The sequence below is a fragment of the Zootoca vivipara genome, chromosome 13, assembly GCF_963506605.1.
Source record: "Zootoca vivipara chromosome 13, rZooViv1.1, whole genome shotgun sequence".
NCBI classification, from domain to species: Eukaryota; Metazoa; Chordata; class Lepidosauria; order Squamata; family Lacertidae; genus Zootoca; species Zootoca vivipara.
The window spans coordinates 14,669,762-14,690,336 of record NC_083288.1 but is presented as its reverse complement, the minus strand read 5'-3'; the positions used below and the strand labels follow the sequence as shown (position 1 = coordinate 14,690,336).

General features: G+C 46.6%; 1 protein-coding gene across 5 annotated transcripts in view; it reads right to left on the bottom strand.

Moving 5' to 3' along the window:
• ZNF385C (zinc finger protein 385C) overlaps window positions 1-20,575 on the bottom strand; it is a 166,324-nt gene that overhangs the window by 14,191 nt on the left and 131,558 nt on the right. For 4 of the 5 annotated variants that reach the window (XM_035134884.2, XM_035134881.2, XM_035134882.2 and 1 more), the window contains 5 exons: window positions 19,777-19,919; window positions 10,263-10,334; window positions 9,467-9,577; window positions 5,924-6,095; window positions 3,800-4,141 (listed from right to left, as the gene is read on the bottom strand). In XM_035134884.2, the coding sequence (XP_034990775.1) occupies window positions 3,800-4,141; window positions 5,924-6,095; window positions 9,467-9,577; window positions 10,263-10,334; window positions 19,777-19,919 (840 nt within the window). The remainder of the gene's footprint in view (window positions 1-3,799; window positions 4,142-5,923; window positions 6,096-9,466; window positions 9,578-10,262; window positions 10,335-19,776; window positions 19,920-20,575) is intronic. The other variant, XM_035134883.2, reaches the window with a different exon arrangement.

Genomic DNA, 20,575 nt, shown 5'->3' with positions numbered 1-20,575 from the left:
CATCTGCACTCTCACGATGGGGCTGGGAGCCCAGCCCCTTCGTGTATAGGGAGTTCCCGCCTGCGTCACGCCCAAACTGACCAATAAGGTCGGCTGTGGGGCGGGACCTCACCCCTTTTAAGCGGGGCGGAGGTGGGAACTCGGCCTCTTTGCCCGCTCACCCCTCAGCTGTTCGGATTACCCGCCCGCCCACCCTTTAGGCTAGGCTGACGCTGCTGTGGACTTTGGTTGGTCGCCCTGGTTGGCCAAGGGGCCTTTTAGGACTTTTTCCCACTTGGGCTATCCAAGATGGTTTTTTCCGCCTACCTCATAGCAATTCGTCACAACTTTGGTTTGGCGGTTAGGCATTGGAAATTAGCATAATTACGTCATCACCTGCCCACAGAATAGTCAAATATTCCGATAACGGTCTCGGGGGCGGGGCTTGTCCTGAGCCTACGGCGGTCAGGGGCTAAGGCACGCCCCCCACGGCAGCCACAGAAGGGGTTCCGGTAGACGTACATCACTGGGCACCTTGCTGGTGGTTAACTGCTCACAGACTGCAACACACGGGTTGCAGTCAGATTTAGTGGTTAGGTTCCAATGCCTAAGCCAATACCGCTCAACATCCGTAACCAATAAAGTTGTGGCCTTTTCGCCCAATTCAATTCTATACAGTGTGTCGTGTGTCTTATTTCATAGGAAGAGGGGTCATTGCCACACAATTACCTCGTCATTCTCATCTAGCAGTGGCTACATGCTGAACAAAACAAAGACTCTGCGATTTCGCCTTGTCAAGAGTCTTCACAAAGGAGAGTACTGGACAGAAAAGGAGATCATGTAGCCTGCAGGCCAAATAAGACCTGGCAGGGGTCCTAATTTGGCCCCACAGGCCATTTCCCCCCAAGCCATGCCCACCTGACCCACATCGGATGTGAAACATGAAGTCAAGTGTTGCGGGTGGGAGGTAAAGACCAAGAACAATCAGGAACCCTAACAAGCACTCTCCCCGTTGTTCCTTGGCTGGTGGGGCTTGCACTCAATGACTTTTAAACTTGCTGCCAAGTGCAAGGCCCAATCTGGAACTTTGGGATATAGATGATTCGTGCAAAAGTGAGGACTGAAGTCACTGCTGGTCAGCCTCACTGAGTTCTTTTGCAGGCGTGGTTTGACTCCAAACCACCCCTGCAGAGGAATGTTCTCCCTTTTCATCCTGGCTTTAACTCAAGCTGTGCTGCAAAGGAAAAAAGGGAGCCAGCTGACCTCAAGTGATTGTCAAGTGGGCAGCCCAACCTACCTGTCAATGTAGCCAGCTGAGGGCGGGGGAGCTCAGGATCTGTCCTGTCAGTGGGATCCTGCCCCCCACCCCTGAGGTAGGGCATTATTGTAGTTTTCTCAGCATGTGTGTTAGTGAAAACGACAAAGGATTTCTGAGCTCCTTCCCTTGCTCCAAGCCTATTTCTAAATTTGTAGCCCTGGCTTTTTTCTTTTTTCAAAAAAGCAGTAGGCTGTGCCATATATTCCAAGGACAGCTGTCCTTATCTGCCATGAGTCAAGGGTATATGGTTTGGCGCCAGCTTTTATGAACATAGGAATAGATTCTATGCATTGATTTCTGTGAAATTCAAAACTGAAGTGTCCCCTACCCATTATTTAAAAAACAACAATGCTATGGTGTATGTTTATGTGTTCTTTTTGTGCTGTATATTATATGTGTTAATCTTATTAAGCCTGAATCACACTGATATTTCAAATACGCTCTATTATCTTCCCTGATGCTGAAGTTGGAACAGGAAAGCAAAGACAAATCCCAAATGAATTCATTTTTCTGTTTGTTTATTTCTAACTACCCTGATTATTTCAATTCCTTGTCCTGTTTGAAAGTGTAAGGCATCAAAAATGACAGCCTGAAAAATTAAGGGTGAGAGCAATGCTGGATGCCCTTTGTTATCTCACCAAGAGAAAGTTCTGCACAGAATTTAAAAGCAACTTTTATTCAGATCAACGAAGGAGTCACAAGGAAGCAACCAAGCTTCCCGAGTTCATAAAAACCCTTCATCAGGAGAGACACCGGTGTGTGTGTGTGTGTGTGTGTGTGTGTGTGTGTGTGTGTTAAGGGAGGGAGAAATAGATGTTACTAAACATGACAATGAGCCCAAGCCTGCAACGCATAACAGTTTTAGATGGAATGGAGGAGATGCTAAAAGAAACCTACATTATGTAAGGCTTGCAGCAAGAAGATCTCGGGTGGCACGGTAGGGTACAGGAAGAGAGACACAAAGCTGCTCTAGCTCAGATTTGAAATGTACACATTAGCGGCTTAAAAGGCAGCAAGGTTGCTCCCCCCCTACTGTGTTTCAAGTTGCATTTTTATGCAGCTGTACACATCAGAGGAGCCGTCATTTGTACATGCACAACAGAAGCCCAAAATGTATGGTACACACTTCATTCAGCTTAACTGCAAGCTTGTTTTTCTAATCAGATGGAAGCTGGTTTGAAGGAAAGCACATCAAACAAGGGTGTTTCTCAAGGAACTACAGGATGCCTATGAATTGTGGCTAATGTCATGAGTACTTGGCTTCAAATACCAGCAGTGGGAGTGCACTGGAGCCAGAGTAACGAGTAATGTGTATACAGCCATAAAAGCCAGAGGTTTTTTTTTTTGTCTGAATAGAATCTGGAATCTCAGCTTTCCCCTCTAGACATGCTGTGGGTTTGTAATGGTATTTGAAAGTATGCAGTCAGTGCCCTTGCAAATAACACCACCCTCCAAAAAAAAACTTACTAGCCCACCCTCACCGAACCATGGTGACATAAAAAGAAAATAGGCAGTTGTTACCAAGTTTCCTACCTACCGGTAATCACTTGGAGGAACCTTTCACCAGAGGAGATTAGGTGAGTGGCTATTTCAAAGTCTGGGAGGCAACGCCAGCAAAAGACTCCTGTGTTCAAGGCAGGAGTTTTCTTTACCCTATCTCACACTCACAGCCTTAAAGTCACATTTTCCACTCCATATCCACTGAGCTTGTTCACATGCAACGTTAGACCATAGATTACAATAAACTATGGTTTAATGAGCACGAACACTTTACTCCTCTTCCATTACTGACCAATGCCACACACGGGAGGAAATAAGGTAGGAACAAGACAAGAGTCTGGTTTGTTATGCAGGAACTCACACCCATGTTGTGTTTCTCTCCAAACAAACCGCGAGCAGAAGGCAAGTTTTGTTCTTAACGCTTGTAAGAACGTTGTGTACAAACTGGGCAACTATCTGCTAACATCTTCGTATCGTCTCCTTCACTGCTCAATGCCACAAAATCCTAAACGGTGCCAAGCTAACATTCAGGTTCTGAACACAGGTTTATTATCAGCGGATCTGCCTAAAGTTATGTAAATCAGAAACCTTTCATTTTAGCACAACATTTGGGTTTCCTTGGGGCAAAATTTCGTTTTTGTTTTTAGGGGGGGGGGAATCTGGGAAAGCGTGGCCTTAGAACACAGATCTACAATTTTACCATCCTCAGATATCACGTATACCGGGGCAATGAGGCGGGATGCTACACCCTCAGGCTGTGTATAGATAATTATTTCTGTGCAATGAGAAGAATATCTTCCCTCCTACAGCTACTATGGGATGAGCTCTCACCCATCATCAGTAGCTAGATAACTGGACAAACACATTTCGGAGGGGGAAGTGAATCTTCATGGGCTGCATGCAATCGGCTCTGAACACACGTATGTGTACGTGGAGGCTGGCCCAAGCTTTCATGGGATTTACCGGTAGCTTGATACAAGCCAACGAAGGGCTCCTTCTTACCAGAATTGTGAGCCTCGAGCTGAGAGGCAGAGTTAACTGTCACCTTGCAAGTGGGACAGTATAGGTGCTGCTTGCTCTTCTTGCCCTCTTTCTCCATGTCTGGCGCTGAGCTGGTGCTTCTGCCCAGTTCAGTGGCTGGAGTCTCCGCTCCAGGTGCCGCAGACGACGACGACACACTTGCAGTGTCTGGAGCTCCTTCCGACGGCTCCGAAACAGGCGGGGAGACAAGGGACAGGATTCCGCCAGCCAGCTCGGCAGGTGACTCCTCAACAGGGGACATCAGGATGAGGCTGCAGGGCTCTGCTGCCGGCTGATTCAATCCCAGCAGGCCGTTGGATTGTGCTAACAAAAGAGAAGGAAATGTTTTTATCTTCCCTTGGAGAATGTCGCAGCTTCCTCCCTTCCTGCTTTTTTCTCTAGACTGGACCTTGGCCACCGCAGAGGCAGGACACACAGGAACTCAGAACATTGGCCTATTTTGAACAGTACTGTCCACAATGACTGGCAGGCGCTCTCTCCAGGCGTTTCAGACCACCAGACATTCCCAGTCCTAACTGAAGATGCATGGGAAGCAGATGCTCCACTGTTGAGCTACAATCCTTCTCCAGAGCAACCTCTTCTTAACTGAAGCTGAAGAGTGGTGTGCAGAGGTATCCCTAGGATTCCTTGAGCTCTTGGTGCCCCCCCCCCAAATAAAATATATATCTGAGAAGCAGGTGAGGTTTCCTGGACAGGAGGGACAGGATGGGGTACCAGCACTGCTCTCTGCCTGAAAGACACTCACTCCAAGGACCCCTTTCCATCCCCTCTGGAGGCGGCAGTGGCAGCAGCAGCTTTACCTGCTGGAGATGCTAGCAAATTGCTTCTTCAGGCAAAGCAAGTGATGGAGTGCTAAGTCGGAGGGGTGTCATAGAAAGACTCCAACACCTGGCAGGTGATTTTTGCGCCCTCCACCTGGCAGAGACCGGTTTCGCCAATCCCTCGGTACACCTCTGGTGGTGAGGCAGGGGCTTTTTCAACCATATCTGGAATGAGCTCTCCAAGGGAGACCCGCTTTTCTCAGAATGGGATGTAGTACTTACTCTAGAGGAGGTCTGGTGTCCTTCTCCCTCTCCCATAACCAAAATAGCAGCTGCACAGAGGAGGGCCCACTCCACATCAGGACCGTCGGGTGGATGAGAAAGAGATTCAACACTTTTGCCAATGCCATCTTCCTACCGAAAAATCATCTCTCCTTCATAGCTGCTATTTGCAGCTTCCCTTCTGAAAGGGCTAGCAGCTCATGGGGAGGGATTTTCAGTGGGAAAAGGACACCCTACCTCATTGTATTTATTTATTATTATTGATGAACTTCTCTGGGTAGCTCAGTTGGTTAGAGCGTGGTGCTGATAATGCCAAGGTTGCAGGTTCGATCCACAACAACCCTGTGAGGTTGATTGGTACAAGAGTGAGTGACTGGCCCAAGGTTGCCCAGTGAGATTCATGGCTGAGTGGGGATTTGAACCCAAGTCCTAGTCCAGCACTCTACCCATGACACCACACTAGCTCCCATTGTGGTGGGAGGCAAAGGGATGTGTTCGACACCATGTCTAATTTGACCAGGTAAAAGGTAAAGGGACCCCTGACCATTAGGTCCAGTCGTGACCGACTCTGGGGTTGCGCGCTCATCTCGCATTATTGGCCGAGGGAGCCGGCGTATAGCTTCCAGGTCATGTGGCCAGCATGACAAAGCCGCTTCTGGCAAACCAGAGCAGCACATGGAAACGCCGTTTACCTTCCCGCTGTAGCGGTTCCTATTTATCTACTTGCATTTTGACGTGCTTTCGAACTGCTAGGTTGGCAGGAGCTGGGACCGAGCAACGGGAGCTCACCCCGTCACAGGGATTCGAAGCGCTGACCTTCTGATCAGCAAGCCCTAGGCTCAGTGGTTTAACCACAGCGCCACCTGGGTCCCTCAAGATTTGACCAAGATTAACTAAATAACCCCCACGTACCATCTTTATATTGCCTTAAAAACGCGTCCAGGTTATCACCCCACCCAGTTTCTAAGTGGAGAGAGCATTTCCACAAACTCAGAACGTCACGCAGGACAGAGGGAAGGGCTTTGTGGGCCACCACTGCTACCTGCATTGCTGTGGCCGGTGTCTCCGCTGAGGTCTAGCGCGGTGTCAAAGTCAGCAGCCGTTTTTTCTTGGCCGCCGCTGCCATCCACAGACTTCTGCTTGTTTTTCACCGCTTCAATGGCTTTGAGTCTCCGGGCATGCTTGTGGCCTCTGTAATGCGCCTCAGCTTGATTCTGCGAGATGGCAAATATGGAGATGGTGAGCGGTGAGAGAGGGAAGGGTGGTTTCAATGGCCATTCCACAGTACATAAATTCAAAGAAAGTCTATGGCGTGAAGTACACCCTTTTTTAGGGCTCGCCCACATTTCTGTTTGTCCTGGACCTGAAAAGCATCCAAGAGGTTTCATGTTTGTTCGGTGCTTTCTAGGCAAAGGCCCAAGCGGTTTTCAGTTTACCATGCCGCTTTCCCCAGGAAAACCCCTCTCTTTACTGCTGAATCGGAGCAGAAGTCAAACTGCAGAAAACCCAATTGATATTTGCTCCGATTCAGCGATACCCAGAGGGTTTTCCTGGGGGAAAGCAGTGAAACAACTGGAAGCTTGGACGAGCCCTTAGCTCAGGCATCCCCAAACTGCGGCCCTCCAGATGTTTTGGCCTACAACTCCCATGATCCCTAGCTAACAGGACCAGTGGTCGAGGAAGATGGGAATTGTAGTCCAAAACATCTGGAGGGCCGAAGTTTGGGGATGCCTGCCTTAGCTGGTGGAGCTGCACTTAGAAGGAGGATTTATTTATCTTGCATCTGCCACCCATTCCTTCTGGGGTGCTGGAGAGCACCTCAGGCAGCAAAAACAGAACTTGAGTATTTAATCCCTACATACAATTCTGTGTACATCCCCAGAGGGAAATGTCTTTGGGGAAAAGCAGGAAAGGTCCAGAAGAGGGAGACAAAACTGACAGGATGTCATGGCTTGTCCGCACTTCTGCTTAGAAAACTTGGGCCCGAGAGGTTTTCTGTTTGCCCAGCCGCTTTCCCAGGAAAAAACCTACTCTTTATCGCTGAATCGGAGCAAACGACAAACGGCGGGAAACCTGAAGAAGTGTGGATGAGCCCTTACTCTCCAAAAGTGAAATGGACCCAGACTTGCTCCCTCCCCCCCACAGCATAACACATGACCTTAGGGATGCTTCCCACAACATTTTACGGTGGGGGGGTGGGGAGTGGTAGGGAAACTCGGGCACTCGGAAGAGTTCCCCATTGCCTGCCTCCTCATTCTGTGTGCAAGGGGGGGGGTCTGCAACAGCCCCTCCTACCTCAAACATTATGCAAACGAGGACGAAGCGCCAAGCAGCACCCTCATTTTAATTCAGATTGGATTTTAAGTTTCCATGAATTTGCCGCAGAGCTATTCATTCTAGCGACAATGGGGAGAATTGTCTCTGACTGCTAAACACACAAGCATTTTTTGGGGGGAGGAGGGTGGTCACCCAGTATCCTTTTGTAGTCTTTTAAAAAAAATTATCAGCATCGCACAGAGGCAGAGGACATGAAGTGTGTGCTAATTTATTCAACCTTCCCACAGAAAGGTGGGGAAGGATAAAGGAAAGAATATACACTATTATACACACACACACACACACACACACACACACACATTCCGGCCTGCCCGCCTGTGAACATACACTGCATGTTAGACATGCACCCCGGGAAGTGACAATAGCTGACGGTCAAGTCCTCCTCCTCCTCCTCCACCACCACCTAAAGGATATAGATTTAGCTATGTTACTTTATTTTGTATGGTGAAGCTGTTCGCCGTATGCATTCTTTATGATGCCTCCCATTTTTATTTCCTTTTGCCCAAAAGCTCCTTTTGAAACAAGCAATGGGTTGCATTTAATCAGGGGCGATGTGCCTTATCTCCACTTTGCCAGGCAGTGAACAATGCCAGGAATTGAATTATATGGGTGCGCAGCGGGAGGGAGGGAGGGAGGGGGTGAAAATTGTCACGGTATAAAATGGGAGGCTTATAGCAAAAAGCAAGGGATGGAGTGTGTGTGAGAGAGTGGTGGGGCAGGGTGGGGCAAGAAGGAATCACTGCTTTTGCTGGGTGACCAGCAAGCAGCATAGAGCCAAAAGCGACATAGCCGAATTGTGAGGTCCCTGGGCCTGAGCAGTCTAGGGTAAGGAAAAGCAAAAGGGAGAGGAAAAGCTACACAAAGGCTGGTTTGTAGCTTATTAGAAGACCTTGAACAGGGAGCTTTTACAGGGGCAAAGGAGCACTGTGGCCTACTAGCAGTATGAAGCTTCCTTGGCTCCTCTCTCCCTGCTGCAGTTCCTTCCTTTCACCAGAGCCAAGTAACAGCGCATGGCCCGAAGAGCGTAAGATGATGCAGGAGTGTTTTGACTCTACAAGCGCCCTTGAATTCTCAGGAGTGAAACAGAGGAGGGCAAACAACCTCGCCTCAATTCTCCACTCTGCCATCTCCTCCGCTGCCCTCTTCTTCAAAGGCTTACATCATGTTAAGGTGGCAGCAGAGGCAGTCACTCTCAAAAACGCATGGAGTATATCTATTTCCTTCTGGGGATCTGGGCCTGGGATTACAAGTCCCAAGAAGCGTGGTGAAAAGGCACACTGTGCGTCTATGGGAGAGATGAGTCAGGGGGGGGGGAAACATCCCCAGTTCAAATCTTGCCATTGGCAAACAAACAGCAAATGCCCTAAAGCGAGCTGTTATCTATGGGGTTGTCCACAATTCTGTTTGCCCCGTGCCTGGAAAGCTTGAGTCCAAGCAGTTTTGCTTTTGCCCCAGCACTGTCCCCCAGAAAAACCCACTCTTTAGTGCTAAATCAGAACAAAGGGCAGTCCACAGAAAACCTGATTACCATTGTTCTGATTCAGTGCTAAACCATGCGTTTTTCCAGGGAGAAGCGGCGGGGCAACAGAAGTGTGGATGACCCCTTAGTGTCAGTCTCCCATATGTAATAAGGGTGTGACAATATTACTGACCTACCTTACAGAGTTGCTGGGAAGAACGACAAAGTAACACGAGGGCTACTTTTAGTGCTCTAAAGCTAGCCTACAAATGTAAGTTTGAATGATGATGATTTATAATAAAAATAAAAAAATCCTTCCAGTAGCACCTTGGAGACCAACTAAGTTTGTCATAGGCATGAGCTTTCGTGTGCATGCATACTTCTTCAGATACACTGAAACAGATTTATAAGGAAGTCTGACTCCGACTAGGGTATTTTCAAGTTGTGGCTCCTATCCAACTGGACCAGTTAGCATCTGACTTGAGACTCATCAGAAGCTTAACTTTGTCAGTGTTTTGCAAATGAACTAAAGCCTTTTGTCTTGCATGTGCTTTTGTTTACAAGATGCTGCTGTTGGTAAACTGTTGTTTTCCAAGCCAACACAAATGGACCATCCAGAACTGGTCTCCAAAAGCCACCCCAGTATCCTTTCCAAGGCTCTCTTTCCTCACTCACTCCAAGGAACTGAAGAGTTTGGGGTGTGGAGTGGGCCTCCTTTCCTCCAGACACATCTGGCTTGCCCGCCTCCCACACCCCGCCTGTCCCAGCCACCATAGGGACATGCCTTACCGCAGAGTTGAATCTGAGGTGACAAATATTACAAGAGATGAACTGCTTTTTCTTGAGTAGGTTGGGGACACCAAAAGTGTGGTTGATCACTGCTTTCTGTACTGGATCCATCTAGAAGGGAGGGTGTGGAGAAAAGCAGACACGAGTCAGAGAGACAGAAGGCTAGAGCAACACATCTCAAAAAAATGTTCTGCCACGAGGGAACCCATTTCACATTTACCTTTTTGCTGAAAATCACACACTCACCTGCCACAGAACCCCTGTATATTGGAAGAGGATTCTCATGGTGGGGGAAATATTCTGCAGTGTGCAGTTCTTGCAAGGTGCTTCCCCGACTTATTGGGCCTCATTGTTGTTCTCTATGAGCTGAGAACGTACCCTAGAATACCACAAACACTCCCCCAGCTGTGGGTTGCTGAGGAAATGAGGAATTTATCAGTCATATCTGATGGGACAAATGCAAATAAACTCCTTATGGACTGCAATAGCCACCCAGTGAAGAGAAAAGACAGATCAACAGAGTCTGCCTCTATTCCAGGATAGATCTAGAAGAGAAAGTGACACAACACCACTTGTGACCCATAGCTCCTAGCTAAAAGCATTCCAACACATCAGGGATCCGCAGCCCATTCTGGGCAATGATTACAGGTCTTGCTCCCAGTCAGTCCACTAACCTAAAACAGCTGCTCACCAGAAATAATAGGCCACACAAATACGGAGATCAGGCCCTGTGGCAGACCCAGATGCCAATGGCTTCTGCTGGCCACACTCATTACTGCATCACGGTTTCATTCACCTGCTCATCTTCCAATGAGACATAGTCTATCTGCTGGCAATGACCTCCTGCATAAGACAAGCAGCCCAGTTTCTATGCAAAAAAACAAAAGGATAGGACACAAAAATGACGTCAGAAATGGCAGCATTCAAGAACTACCAAGGAAAGCATTTCAGTCCCCCCAGAACACCACGTCTGTGACCTTAATGTGGGTATTCTTGAACAAAAATACAAAAAAAAGAGAGACCTACTATTTGTCTTGTCTGCTCAATCTGCCGGGGAGTCCCTAACTCACCAATGGTTTGAGACCCATCAGCTGCCCTCACCTGGTCAAGCCGTTTCCCAAAGTGTGGTCCCATAATGAATTTGTTAGGTTTTTAATGTGACACAAGCAGGAACGAGAGAGAAATTCAGTTCAGCTTTGAATTTTAATGCAACCCTATTTAAATCATGCTTCCTGTCACAAAATGCAAACCAAAAAGCGTCCATCTTTTTAAATTTGAACTTCTACAAATTTTGCAATGTGGTTCTCCAACCCCCCCCAAAAAAAATGTACAGAAATGCACATTTTAGGGGAGCATGTGCATAAAAATGCATATACTGGTGAAAGGATACAATGCATTATATCAGGGGAAACTGCTTGCAATATTGTTCATATTAGGCAAAATTGCATGCAAAGATTTATATATTAAGAGAAATGCACACTAAATGCTAACGACTTTAAAAAAGAATCAAATCAAATGGTAAAGCAACGCAGAAATATGGTTAACTAAACTCTGGAAAAATTAGAAACTTGTGAGACCAAAATTTCCTCATCCCTAGTCTTTTGGCTTTCCCCCCTGGAACTCATTTATGCATACCAGGAAACTGAAGCCTGGGCATGTAGTTTTCCATGGTTTCCTGATACCTTAAAAGTAAGGGCCAGGGCTTTAAAAACCTAGGTTAAATAGTCAACTGGATTCAGGAACTTCTGCAGCAACATAGGGTGGAATCTACATCCACTACTGCATTTTGCTCCAATTCTTGGTTTCATTTGTTTCTATAGTGTTCGAAAACCTACTTTAAGTTCAAACAAAATGATTACATTAAGTAACGTAGAAACCGATTAGAGCAGAGAACAGGGAGGTAGAAAGGGGGGAAGGGAAGGGGGAGGGAAACTAATATAAAAATAATGTGTGTGTTTGAGCACAACCATAATCTATAATGCACGTATTGTTCTCTTAGCCCTGTGGCTCTGGGAGATTATCTTATCCGAGGCTGGCTGTCAGGAAGAGGGGGAGAGAGATTGAGGTTTGAAGGTGATCGTATTTCTCAACAAAGCTATTTAGTTGTCCAGACAGGTGCATCAGTCTAGCAGGCAAAGCGTGCAGACAAGGGAATCATTATCTGGACCCCTAAATTCCATCCCCAAAGGGAGCAGAACTGGCAATAGAAAGTGATTAATGAAGAGGTGCCTTCCCATGCTCGTGATGAAATTTTTACTCACTCATCTGGAATAAAAAGGAAGAGGCACATGCAGGTTCAGAGGCAGGAAGGACGGACGGTGCTGGTGTTGGATCAGAGAATTTTGAGTGATCAAAGGAACCTTCTGTCCCAATCTTGAAGGTGGCGTGCTCAAAGCAGTAACCACCTGGTGCAGGGATGCAGTGCAAGATGGAGGCAGGTCCCTCACCTGATCACAGGAGGAAGAGGTGAGGAGAGATCTCTTTTCATTTTTACTCCATTTCACCCTCAACGGTTAGCAATTCTTTTCTCCAGTCAAAAAGCATCCATAGCAGCACGCAATTAAAAAACAAGAGCTGACCTGCGGGACGGAACCAAAGATCCACATCCCAGCATTAACCCCCCCCCAAAAAAAGCAGCCCATCAGGTGGTCCCTGAAAGCATGGACTTACCATTCCACTACCACAACTTATACCAGGGGTCAGCAAACCTTTCCAGCAGGGGGCCGGTCCAGTGCCCCTCAGACCTTGTGGGGGGGCCGGACTATATTTTGAAAAAAAATATGAACGAATTCCTATGCCCCACAAATAACCCAGAGATGCATTTTAAATAAAAGGACACATTCTACTCAGGTAAAAACACCAGGCAGGCCCCACAAATAACCCAGAGATGCATTTTAAATAAAAGGACACATTCTACTCATGTAAAAAAATGCTGATTCCCGGACCGTCTGCGGGCCAAATTTAGAAGGTGATTGGGTCGCATCCGGCCCCCGGGCCTTAGTTTGGTGAACCCTGACTTATACTCTTTTTCTTTTAAAAAAAAGATTTTATTGAGGCGTTTCATAATACATTACAATACAATAAAAAAACCTAAACTGATCTAAACAAAAACAGAAAAAAAAGAGAAAGAAGAATGCAAAATCTTCTCTCACAGGTAGATCTTAACCCTTGTCTTAACACAGAAAGAGGTGGACCCTCCCAGCTTTCACCTGGGAGTTTCATCTCCTAGCTTCCCACTCTGGGAGATCTTCCCTTCCCTGCCTCTTACACAGGACCTTTCAACAGTCAGCTCATCGCCTTCATCTGAGTACAATCCCTTCATTGACCCAAATCAGAGGACATTAAAAAAACAAAACAGAAGCAAGAGCGAAGCAAAGAAAGGAAAGGAAAGGAAAGGTAACAACTCAAATTCTGCCCCCTCTGCACACGGATGCTTCACTTGTAGCATAGCAAATCGTCTGCATGAATTTGTCTCATCCTTTTCAAAAGCCATCTTTAGATTATAAGTAGCCAGGGGGCTCTTGCTATATGCTGAGGCCAAAATCCTATGCATGCTACTTCTGGAGAAGTGTGCACGGGACTGCTGTCTAATTTCCACACGGTGCCTTATTTGTTGTGGTGCTGCTGATAATAATTCCCGTTATTATCACAGCAAGTGGCTATCACCGCATCTTGGGGTTGCGACATAATTTATTTATATTTAATTTATTTACAAAAACTGTATCAACCGACTTTCCGCAAAATTAGATGTACAGCTTCCCCATTCTAAAAGTCAATCATTTATGACAGGGGTAAAGCAATAAAACAAATGAGTAACAAATTGGCAGACAAAGGCAATCAGCAACAATCAGTCCAGCAATTCAACATAAAAGCCACAGGGTGAATGAGGAGGCTTTTCTGGAAGTGAGGTGGCCTGACAGATTTTTTCTGGGTGGCTGGGTCCAAAGCAGCCGTGCAACACATAAAAGGGCTCCTTCCACAAGTATGTGTGCGTGTGTGCGCGCGCACATACACACACACACACACAATATTATAGAACATGCAGCAAAGAGACCTAGAGCAAGGTTTCACCAACAATCACAAATACGCTTTTTGCAAAGTTTCATCATTTCTGGTCACGGTTGCCAATTTGAGGCAATACTGAGTTCTAGCATCGGAGATCAAGATACCTGCTGAGATCGGTTGGTCCAATTCAGTGTGCCATCGCGATATGGGATCAACAGGGATGCTCATAGCCTTTCCTAAAGGTGCCCAAATTATGCACTCAAATGAAGTACTCCAAGTATTATCAATAGCCTATCCATTCCCAGCCTAGTTCCTTGACCCTAACAGCAAGCTTCATCATGAGCTGGCTTACTGCCCCTGCTCCCCCTTGGAGAACAAACTGTTCAGCCAATGAATCCCGAGCACTGCTGGCGCATCATGGTTGCTTGATAATCCAAACACTTCCATTTTTTAAAACAACCAGGCAGGCAGCTACACTCTCCCTACCTATATATGCAAAATCCTGATTCAAAAAAGCAAAGCACAGGTAATGGCTCTCCTAATTTGCCTTGAAGGGGGAAAAAACTTTAAACGTCAGTTGCGTTCCAACAGACTGCAGTTGTGTCTCCTGTACCAAAAATGGTATCTACCTACCAAATTCTCCTGCGCTTGATGTGCTCATTCCAGAAGGTTTGCTGGAAAGATCTTTCTGCACCTCCCAGCTAAGGGAGTGAACTGTCAGAAAACCGAAGAGCGTATTTTGAGGGCAGTGTATTCTGAGAGTGTGTTTTTTTTAAAAAAATTCTATATCTCTGCTTTATAACCAATTGGCATTGACTCAAATTACTTCTGTTTTATCCCTGGGATGTTCCCACTGGTGTATAAATAGAGACTGTGGCGCTGAACTTCCTGTCAAGTCTCTGGAGGTCAGAGATGGGTAAGCACAGAGAGAGAGACACAGGAGGGGTTCAAACTGTGCCTTTTTGCAAGTGGCTGTTAAATCTTCAAGAGCTTTGCACATCTGAGAGGACTTCAGGACACCTTCCTAGCATGGAATTTGTTTGTTTGGAAATGAATAGTTTCCATAGAACGACTGGAGCTTGGAAGGTTTATGTACGCTAGTAGTTTGCAGCTTGTGGGTCAGGATCAAGATATGGGTTTGCATACCAGTTGATGATAGATCAGATAAGCACCACCACCATTTTATTTTTTAGTGCTGGGTGGGTGGGGAAATCTGAAATAAAAGAAAAGCAAAAGTGATGCCAATGAAGTTTGGAATACGAACTCCCCAGTTCAGAACTTCTGGGCTACTTAGGAGTCAAGGCCAACCCCTCCAAAATTGAGGCTCAAAATTAGCCAGAGTAGTTTCTCCCATCCGTTCCCTACTTTTCATGGCGACAGCGGTGGGGAGAGAAATGACCATCACTGGGTTCTTCACTGTGAGTATCAAGAAGAATTTGGAAGCAATTATCATGAGGCCCTGGCACTCAGCATGCTGCTCAACTTTTTTCTCAGTTGCTTAACACGGGTCAGTATTTTCCTTGAGCTACCCACTACCACCTCAATCTCTCTTTCCTGGTCACACACCTTCAGCTTGGACAGCATCAGCGCCTATGGAAAATGAGGATGTTTTGCCCCCACGGTGCATCATTTCACACTTACAGGCACTGAATCACATTTGCCATAATGTTGCCCATTTAGCCAGTTTTAACAGATTCTTTGGGGGCACGCCACGACCCCTTTTTGTTTTTGGCACCCTGAATAATTTGATGTCATCAACAAATTAGGCCACCTCGTGTCACTGCTCACCCTAACTCCAGATAAAGTTTAAAAGCACAGGTCAGAATACAGATTTTGGGGGACCCCACCTCTTACCACTGAGATAGCTTTCCATATACAGTGGTCCCTTGACTTACGAATTACTCGACATCCGTAGGTTTCGACTTACGAACGGGACAAATGGCTGCATGCTTACGAATTTTTCTACATCCAAACGGAAACCGTTGGTGCCTTTAAATGCGTTTTTTTTACTTACAAATTTTTACATGCGTTTTTTTCGACATGAATTTTTCCGATTTGTCCCCCCTATGGGAAGCCGCATTTCGACTTCCGAACTTTCCGACCTACGAATGTGCATTCAGAACGGATTAAGTTCGTAAGTCGAGGGACCCCTGTATTCCTTCTCTCTGCTTCCTATTCCTTAACCAATTACTGATCCATAAAAGAACCTGCCCTCTTATTGCGTGGCTGCTAATTTATATTGTTTTCGTTGGGGGACAAGCAATTTCACATTTGATTTCCTGTAAGAAATCTTGGGTGAGTTCCTTAGATTCCTTTCCATCATGGACTGGCTGGATGCAGAGGAGTGCTGGGAGGCACCAGCTAGGGAACCCCCCCAAGGGAAGAAGACTCAGAGCCAAGGGGCTGGTGATGGGACGCAAGTGAGTGGTCAGAGGGAGAAAAGGGAGCAGGCTGCGAGGGGGGAGGTACCATACCATGATCACAAAATCTGGGGAGGAGGCCCTGGAAAACTTTAAAACACAAATTATTTTTGATTCGTTTGGAATGTTTTCGCAAAGCAAACCAATCAGAACAATCAGGGGGTTTGTTTATTTAGCTTTGCTTGGAACAGGTATTCTGCCTTGAGGCACAGGAGGTTGAGGAGATGATCCCGCAGGAGCCTCCTTCCATTTTGGTATGCAGCAGCAGCAGAAGAGCACTGCTTAAGGACATAATATTGTTACCTTAACATCTAGATAGGAGTCCCAGCTGCCAGAAAGAATCTTCAGTATGTCCTTGCAGCAGATTAGGCAGAGGAGGAGGGCAGAACGAACGCAGTTCAGATTTCCAGAAGCAGAGAAAGCAAGGAACACAAATGTTGTGCTCCTCAGCGTTCCATTAAGCAACATTTCCATCCTTCCTTCCTTCTTTCTCCTTCTAACTTATATCTCACATTCTAATTCAGGGCCCCTCCAGACCGGTGTTTTATTGTGGGTGTACTCTGCAACGTGTTCAGGACACAACGATAGTACATCATAAGGTAAAGGGTAAAGGGACCCCTGACCATTAGGTCCAGTCGTGACCGACTCTGGGGTTGCGCGCTCATCTCGCATTATTGGCCGAGGGAGCCGGCGTATAGCTTCCAGGTCATGTGGCCAGCATGATTAAGCCACTTCTGGTGAACCAGAGCAGCATATGGAAACGCCGTTTACCTTCCCGCTGTAGCGGTTCCTATTTATCTACTTGCATTTTGACATGCTTTCGAACTGCTAGGTTGGCAGGAGCTGGGACCAAGCAACGGGAGCTCACCCCGTCACAGGGATTCGAACCGCCAACCTTCTGATCAGCAAGCCCCAGGCTCAGTGGTTTAACCACAGCGCCACCTGGGTCCCCATCATAGTGGGGGATTTATTCTGCTTTCGTTTGTTCTGCAATGCTTCCCTGATGCTACCGCATTGTTGCTGTGTGGAGGCACTATGGTGCAACAAAAGGAGAACCCAAATAAGCCAGAACATTTGTGGCATTGTGAAAGCTACAGGATTTCAGCCGGAAGCTACAGGATAGGCACTGATTGGAAATGAAGCAGTATGACCGTCATCAATCCTCTGCAGGCGCCAACAGTATTGAAAGCAGGATCGTGTGTGACCTCCCTGATAGCATCATGAGCACAAATAATTATGAATGCACAATAAAAAGGATGTTTGGAGGGGCCCTCAGAAGAAACAGAAGTGGCTAAGAGCTCCTTCAGACAACCTGTTTATTTGGCATTCATCCTGATAGCTTGTGTTAAGCTTATGCAGAGGGGCTAGATTATGTTTGGCCTCTGTTCAGCATGTGTTCTGATGTGTTTGCAGGTCAGGTATATGACAGTAAGTATTTGTCCTGCATCCCTCCTGATTTTTCAATGCATCTCCTTGTCATTTCCAAACCGCATAAAGTCCATTTCTTTTTAAAAGTGGATTCGTTGTGCTGGGGTAACAGAGCGCTTTAATCCACTTTAACTGTGCAAATCTAAATTTGCAGTGGGTGCTTGAATTCCTCTTGCAAAAATAGTGACGGTAAAACAATAACCAATTTTCAAGAACACAAAACAGAAAAACAAATAGTAACAGAAGCCGCTGACAACAGCAGACCCAACAAAGGAACCACATCAACAGGCAGATCAATAAAAGGTGGACATAGAATCCACTGCAACAGAGAGAAAGGAAACTGAACCAGCAGTTAGATGATACCAGAGTCCTTTAGAAAAAAGACAGGCTCCAGCCAGGCACCTAAAATTTCAGCACGGGGTCAGGTGGACCTTGGTGGAAAGGACATTCCTTAGTTGCCACCACCACAACCCAAGAGGCTGTGCTCCCCGTGAATGGCTGGTGTACTAAATTCAGTGGGGGGAAACAGAGCAGGACCTCAGATGTCACAGTGGGTGCATGGGAGGAGGAGGAACAGAAGACTATATGGTCCAAAATGTATCCATGTATCAAGCCATGTAGGCTTTAAAGGGAAGAGCTAGCACCTCAAATTGAACCTGGAAACCAATAAGTAATCTGGGCAGAACAAACAGCGACAGACTGCGCCAACTGTCTGGCCCCAGACAACTTGCACCAGTTTTAAGTTTCCAGGTGTGTTAATGGCAACCCCACACAGAGCACTTGACAGTAGTTCAATCTGGAGAGTGCTACAATATGAATGACTATGGCCAGCTTTAACTTTTACAGGAAATCACATCGGCCAAAGCTGGTAAAAATGTACTACTCCTCACTGCCCCAAAGGGTCATCCAATTCAAGTAGTGCCTCAGGTTGTGAACTTGTGCAACCTCGTTCAAAATGAACTGAACACCTATACCTGGATTATCAAATTCTCCACCCCCAGCCAACAATTGTTTTATCTAATCGGGATTAAGTTTCATCTTGTTTTGCTGCATGGTCCAGTATTTCATAGCTGTCAACGTTCAAGGTTTCCACTGCCTCCCTAGAGTGTGCTCAAAAAAGGCATGTAAAATAAAGCTAGATGCCATCACTTCATCTCATATCTGTGGCCAGTTCCACCCAGTGGTTTCAAATAGATGTTAGGGAGCAAGAGGTGAGGGGGTTAAGAAAAAGATGAAATTCTGTGACCCGTCATGATTCAGAAACCAAGGGGATGTCGGCTGTTTGGAGTATTTGGCATGCGAGTCTCCCACCCAACTACTTTGGATGTGCTCTGCTTTGTCTGGGAATTGACCAAAAAAATCATCATTGTTTATGTTTGCGATGGATGAAATTAGGGTCACGCAATTAAACCGATTGGTGGAATACTTCTTCACACAACACTTGCATATTTTTTTCTATCAAAATACAGTATGTGGCGATTTAAAACCGGAGCAGATAAATTAATGGAGGGCAAGTCTACCAATGGCCATTAGCCATGACTGCTGAATAGAACCTCCATGTTCAGAGGCAGTGTATCTCTGAGTATCAGGTGCTAGGGACAAAAACAGGAGAGAGCTGTTAAGTTCATGCTTTGCTCACAGGCTTCTTGGAAACATCTGTCCACTGGGAAACAGAATGGGCCAATTGGGCCATTGGTATGGTCAAGCACAGAAGCTACTCCTATCCTTATGAAAGACACTCCAGAAAATGGAAGCATGACTCTCCTTGGAGAGCCCCTTTTCCATATTTTTAGACTTTCTGGGGGATTGATAATCCAGCTATTATTTCCACCTTCCATATAACACAAGGAAAACTAAATTTGCAGAGGAAACGCAGCACAAAAATTTCCAGGAAATCAATGGAAGAAAAAAGTGAGTTGAACACACCTTTCTGGGAACCCCCAGCTATCTCCTGACCACCAAAAGACCACCCAACAGTGGCAACCTTATCAAATGACCATTCCCATGGCATCATAACAATCCCCAGTGACCTTCACATCCCTTGTTAAGTGTAGTCGGACAGCTTAAGCTTCCCAACTGTAACGAAAGAAGGCTGGCATAACTTGATGGGCGTGAGCGGGTGTGTGGAGGCATCCTGCACTTGCAGTATTTCTATAGATACCGCACATAACTCCAGCCCTGAGCATGTGTGTTCTGGGTGACCTTGAAGTCAGCAGATCAACAGGAGAAATTACGAAATTTGAACCAGCAAAGGAGGCCGGAAGAAAGCAGTGACACATCAGCAGTCACACTGTGGGGCAAGCGGCGATTCCCTTGCACATTTTGACCCAGGAGATGTAGGACAGTTTTGCTGTTAGCCCTCCACAGATGGGGAAAGTTCTCTGGTTACCTCTCCGGTCAAGCAGGATGCCTCCTCCATCTCAGTAATGTTTAGACCAGGTCAAGTACCAAACTCACCGTGTTGAAGTTGGGGAAGAGGTTGAGCTGGGGGGCCCCATTGAAGCGGAAGGTCAGGAAGTGCTTGATGTCCAGCGGCGAATGCAGGGACCGTCCTGGGATGGGGAGCGATGTCAAGAGGGAGCTATTGTGGCTGGCTGGACCTAAGAGGCAAGAAGAGAAAGGAGATAAGAAATACTGTGAGTTTAAGAGGAAACGGAGTAGAATAAGAAAGAGACCCGCATACGTTGCATCATTCACAAATGGGGTGTGTGTGTGCAAGAGAAGCGCTAGTTTGCCATATAGTTTGCCATATATAGGGATAGTGGGTGGTGCTGTGGTCTAAACCACTAAGCCTCTTGGGCTTGCCGAGCGGAAGATTGGCAGTTCAAGTCCCTGTGACAGAGTGAGCTCCTATTGCTCTGTCCCAGCTGCTGCCAGCCTAGCAGTTTGAAAGCATACCAGTGCAAGTAGATAAATAGGTACCACCGCAGCGGGAAGGTAAACAGCGTTTCTGTGCACTCTGGTTTCTGTCACAGTGTCCTGTTGCGCCAGAAACGGTTTAGTCATGCTGGCCACATGACCCGGAAAGCTGTCTGCGAACGAACGCCGGCTCCCTTGGCCTGAAATAGAACATAGGTAGGCAAGCTAAGGCCCGGGGGCTGGATCCAGCCCAATCGCCTTCTAAATCCGGCCCGCGGACAGCCCGGGAATCAGCGTGTTTTTACATAAGTAGAATGTGTCCTTTTATTTTAAATGCATCTCTGGGTTATTTGTGGGGCCTGCCTGGTGTTTTTATATGAGTAGAATGTGTGGTTTT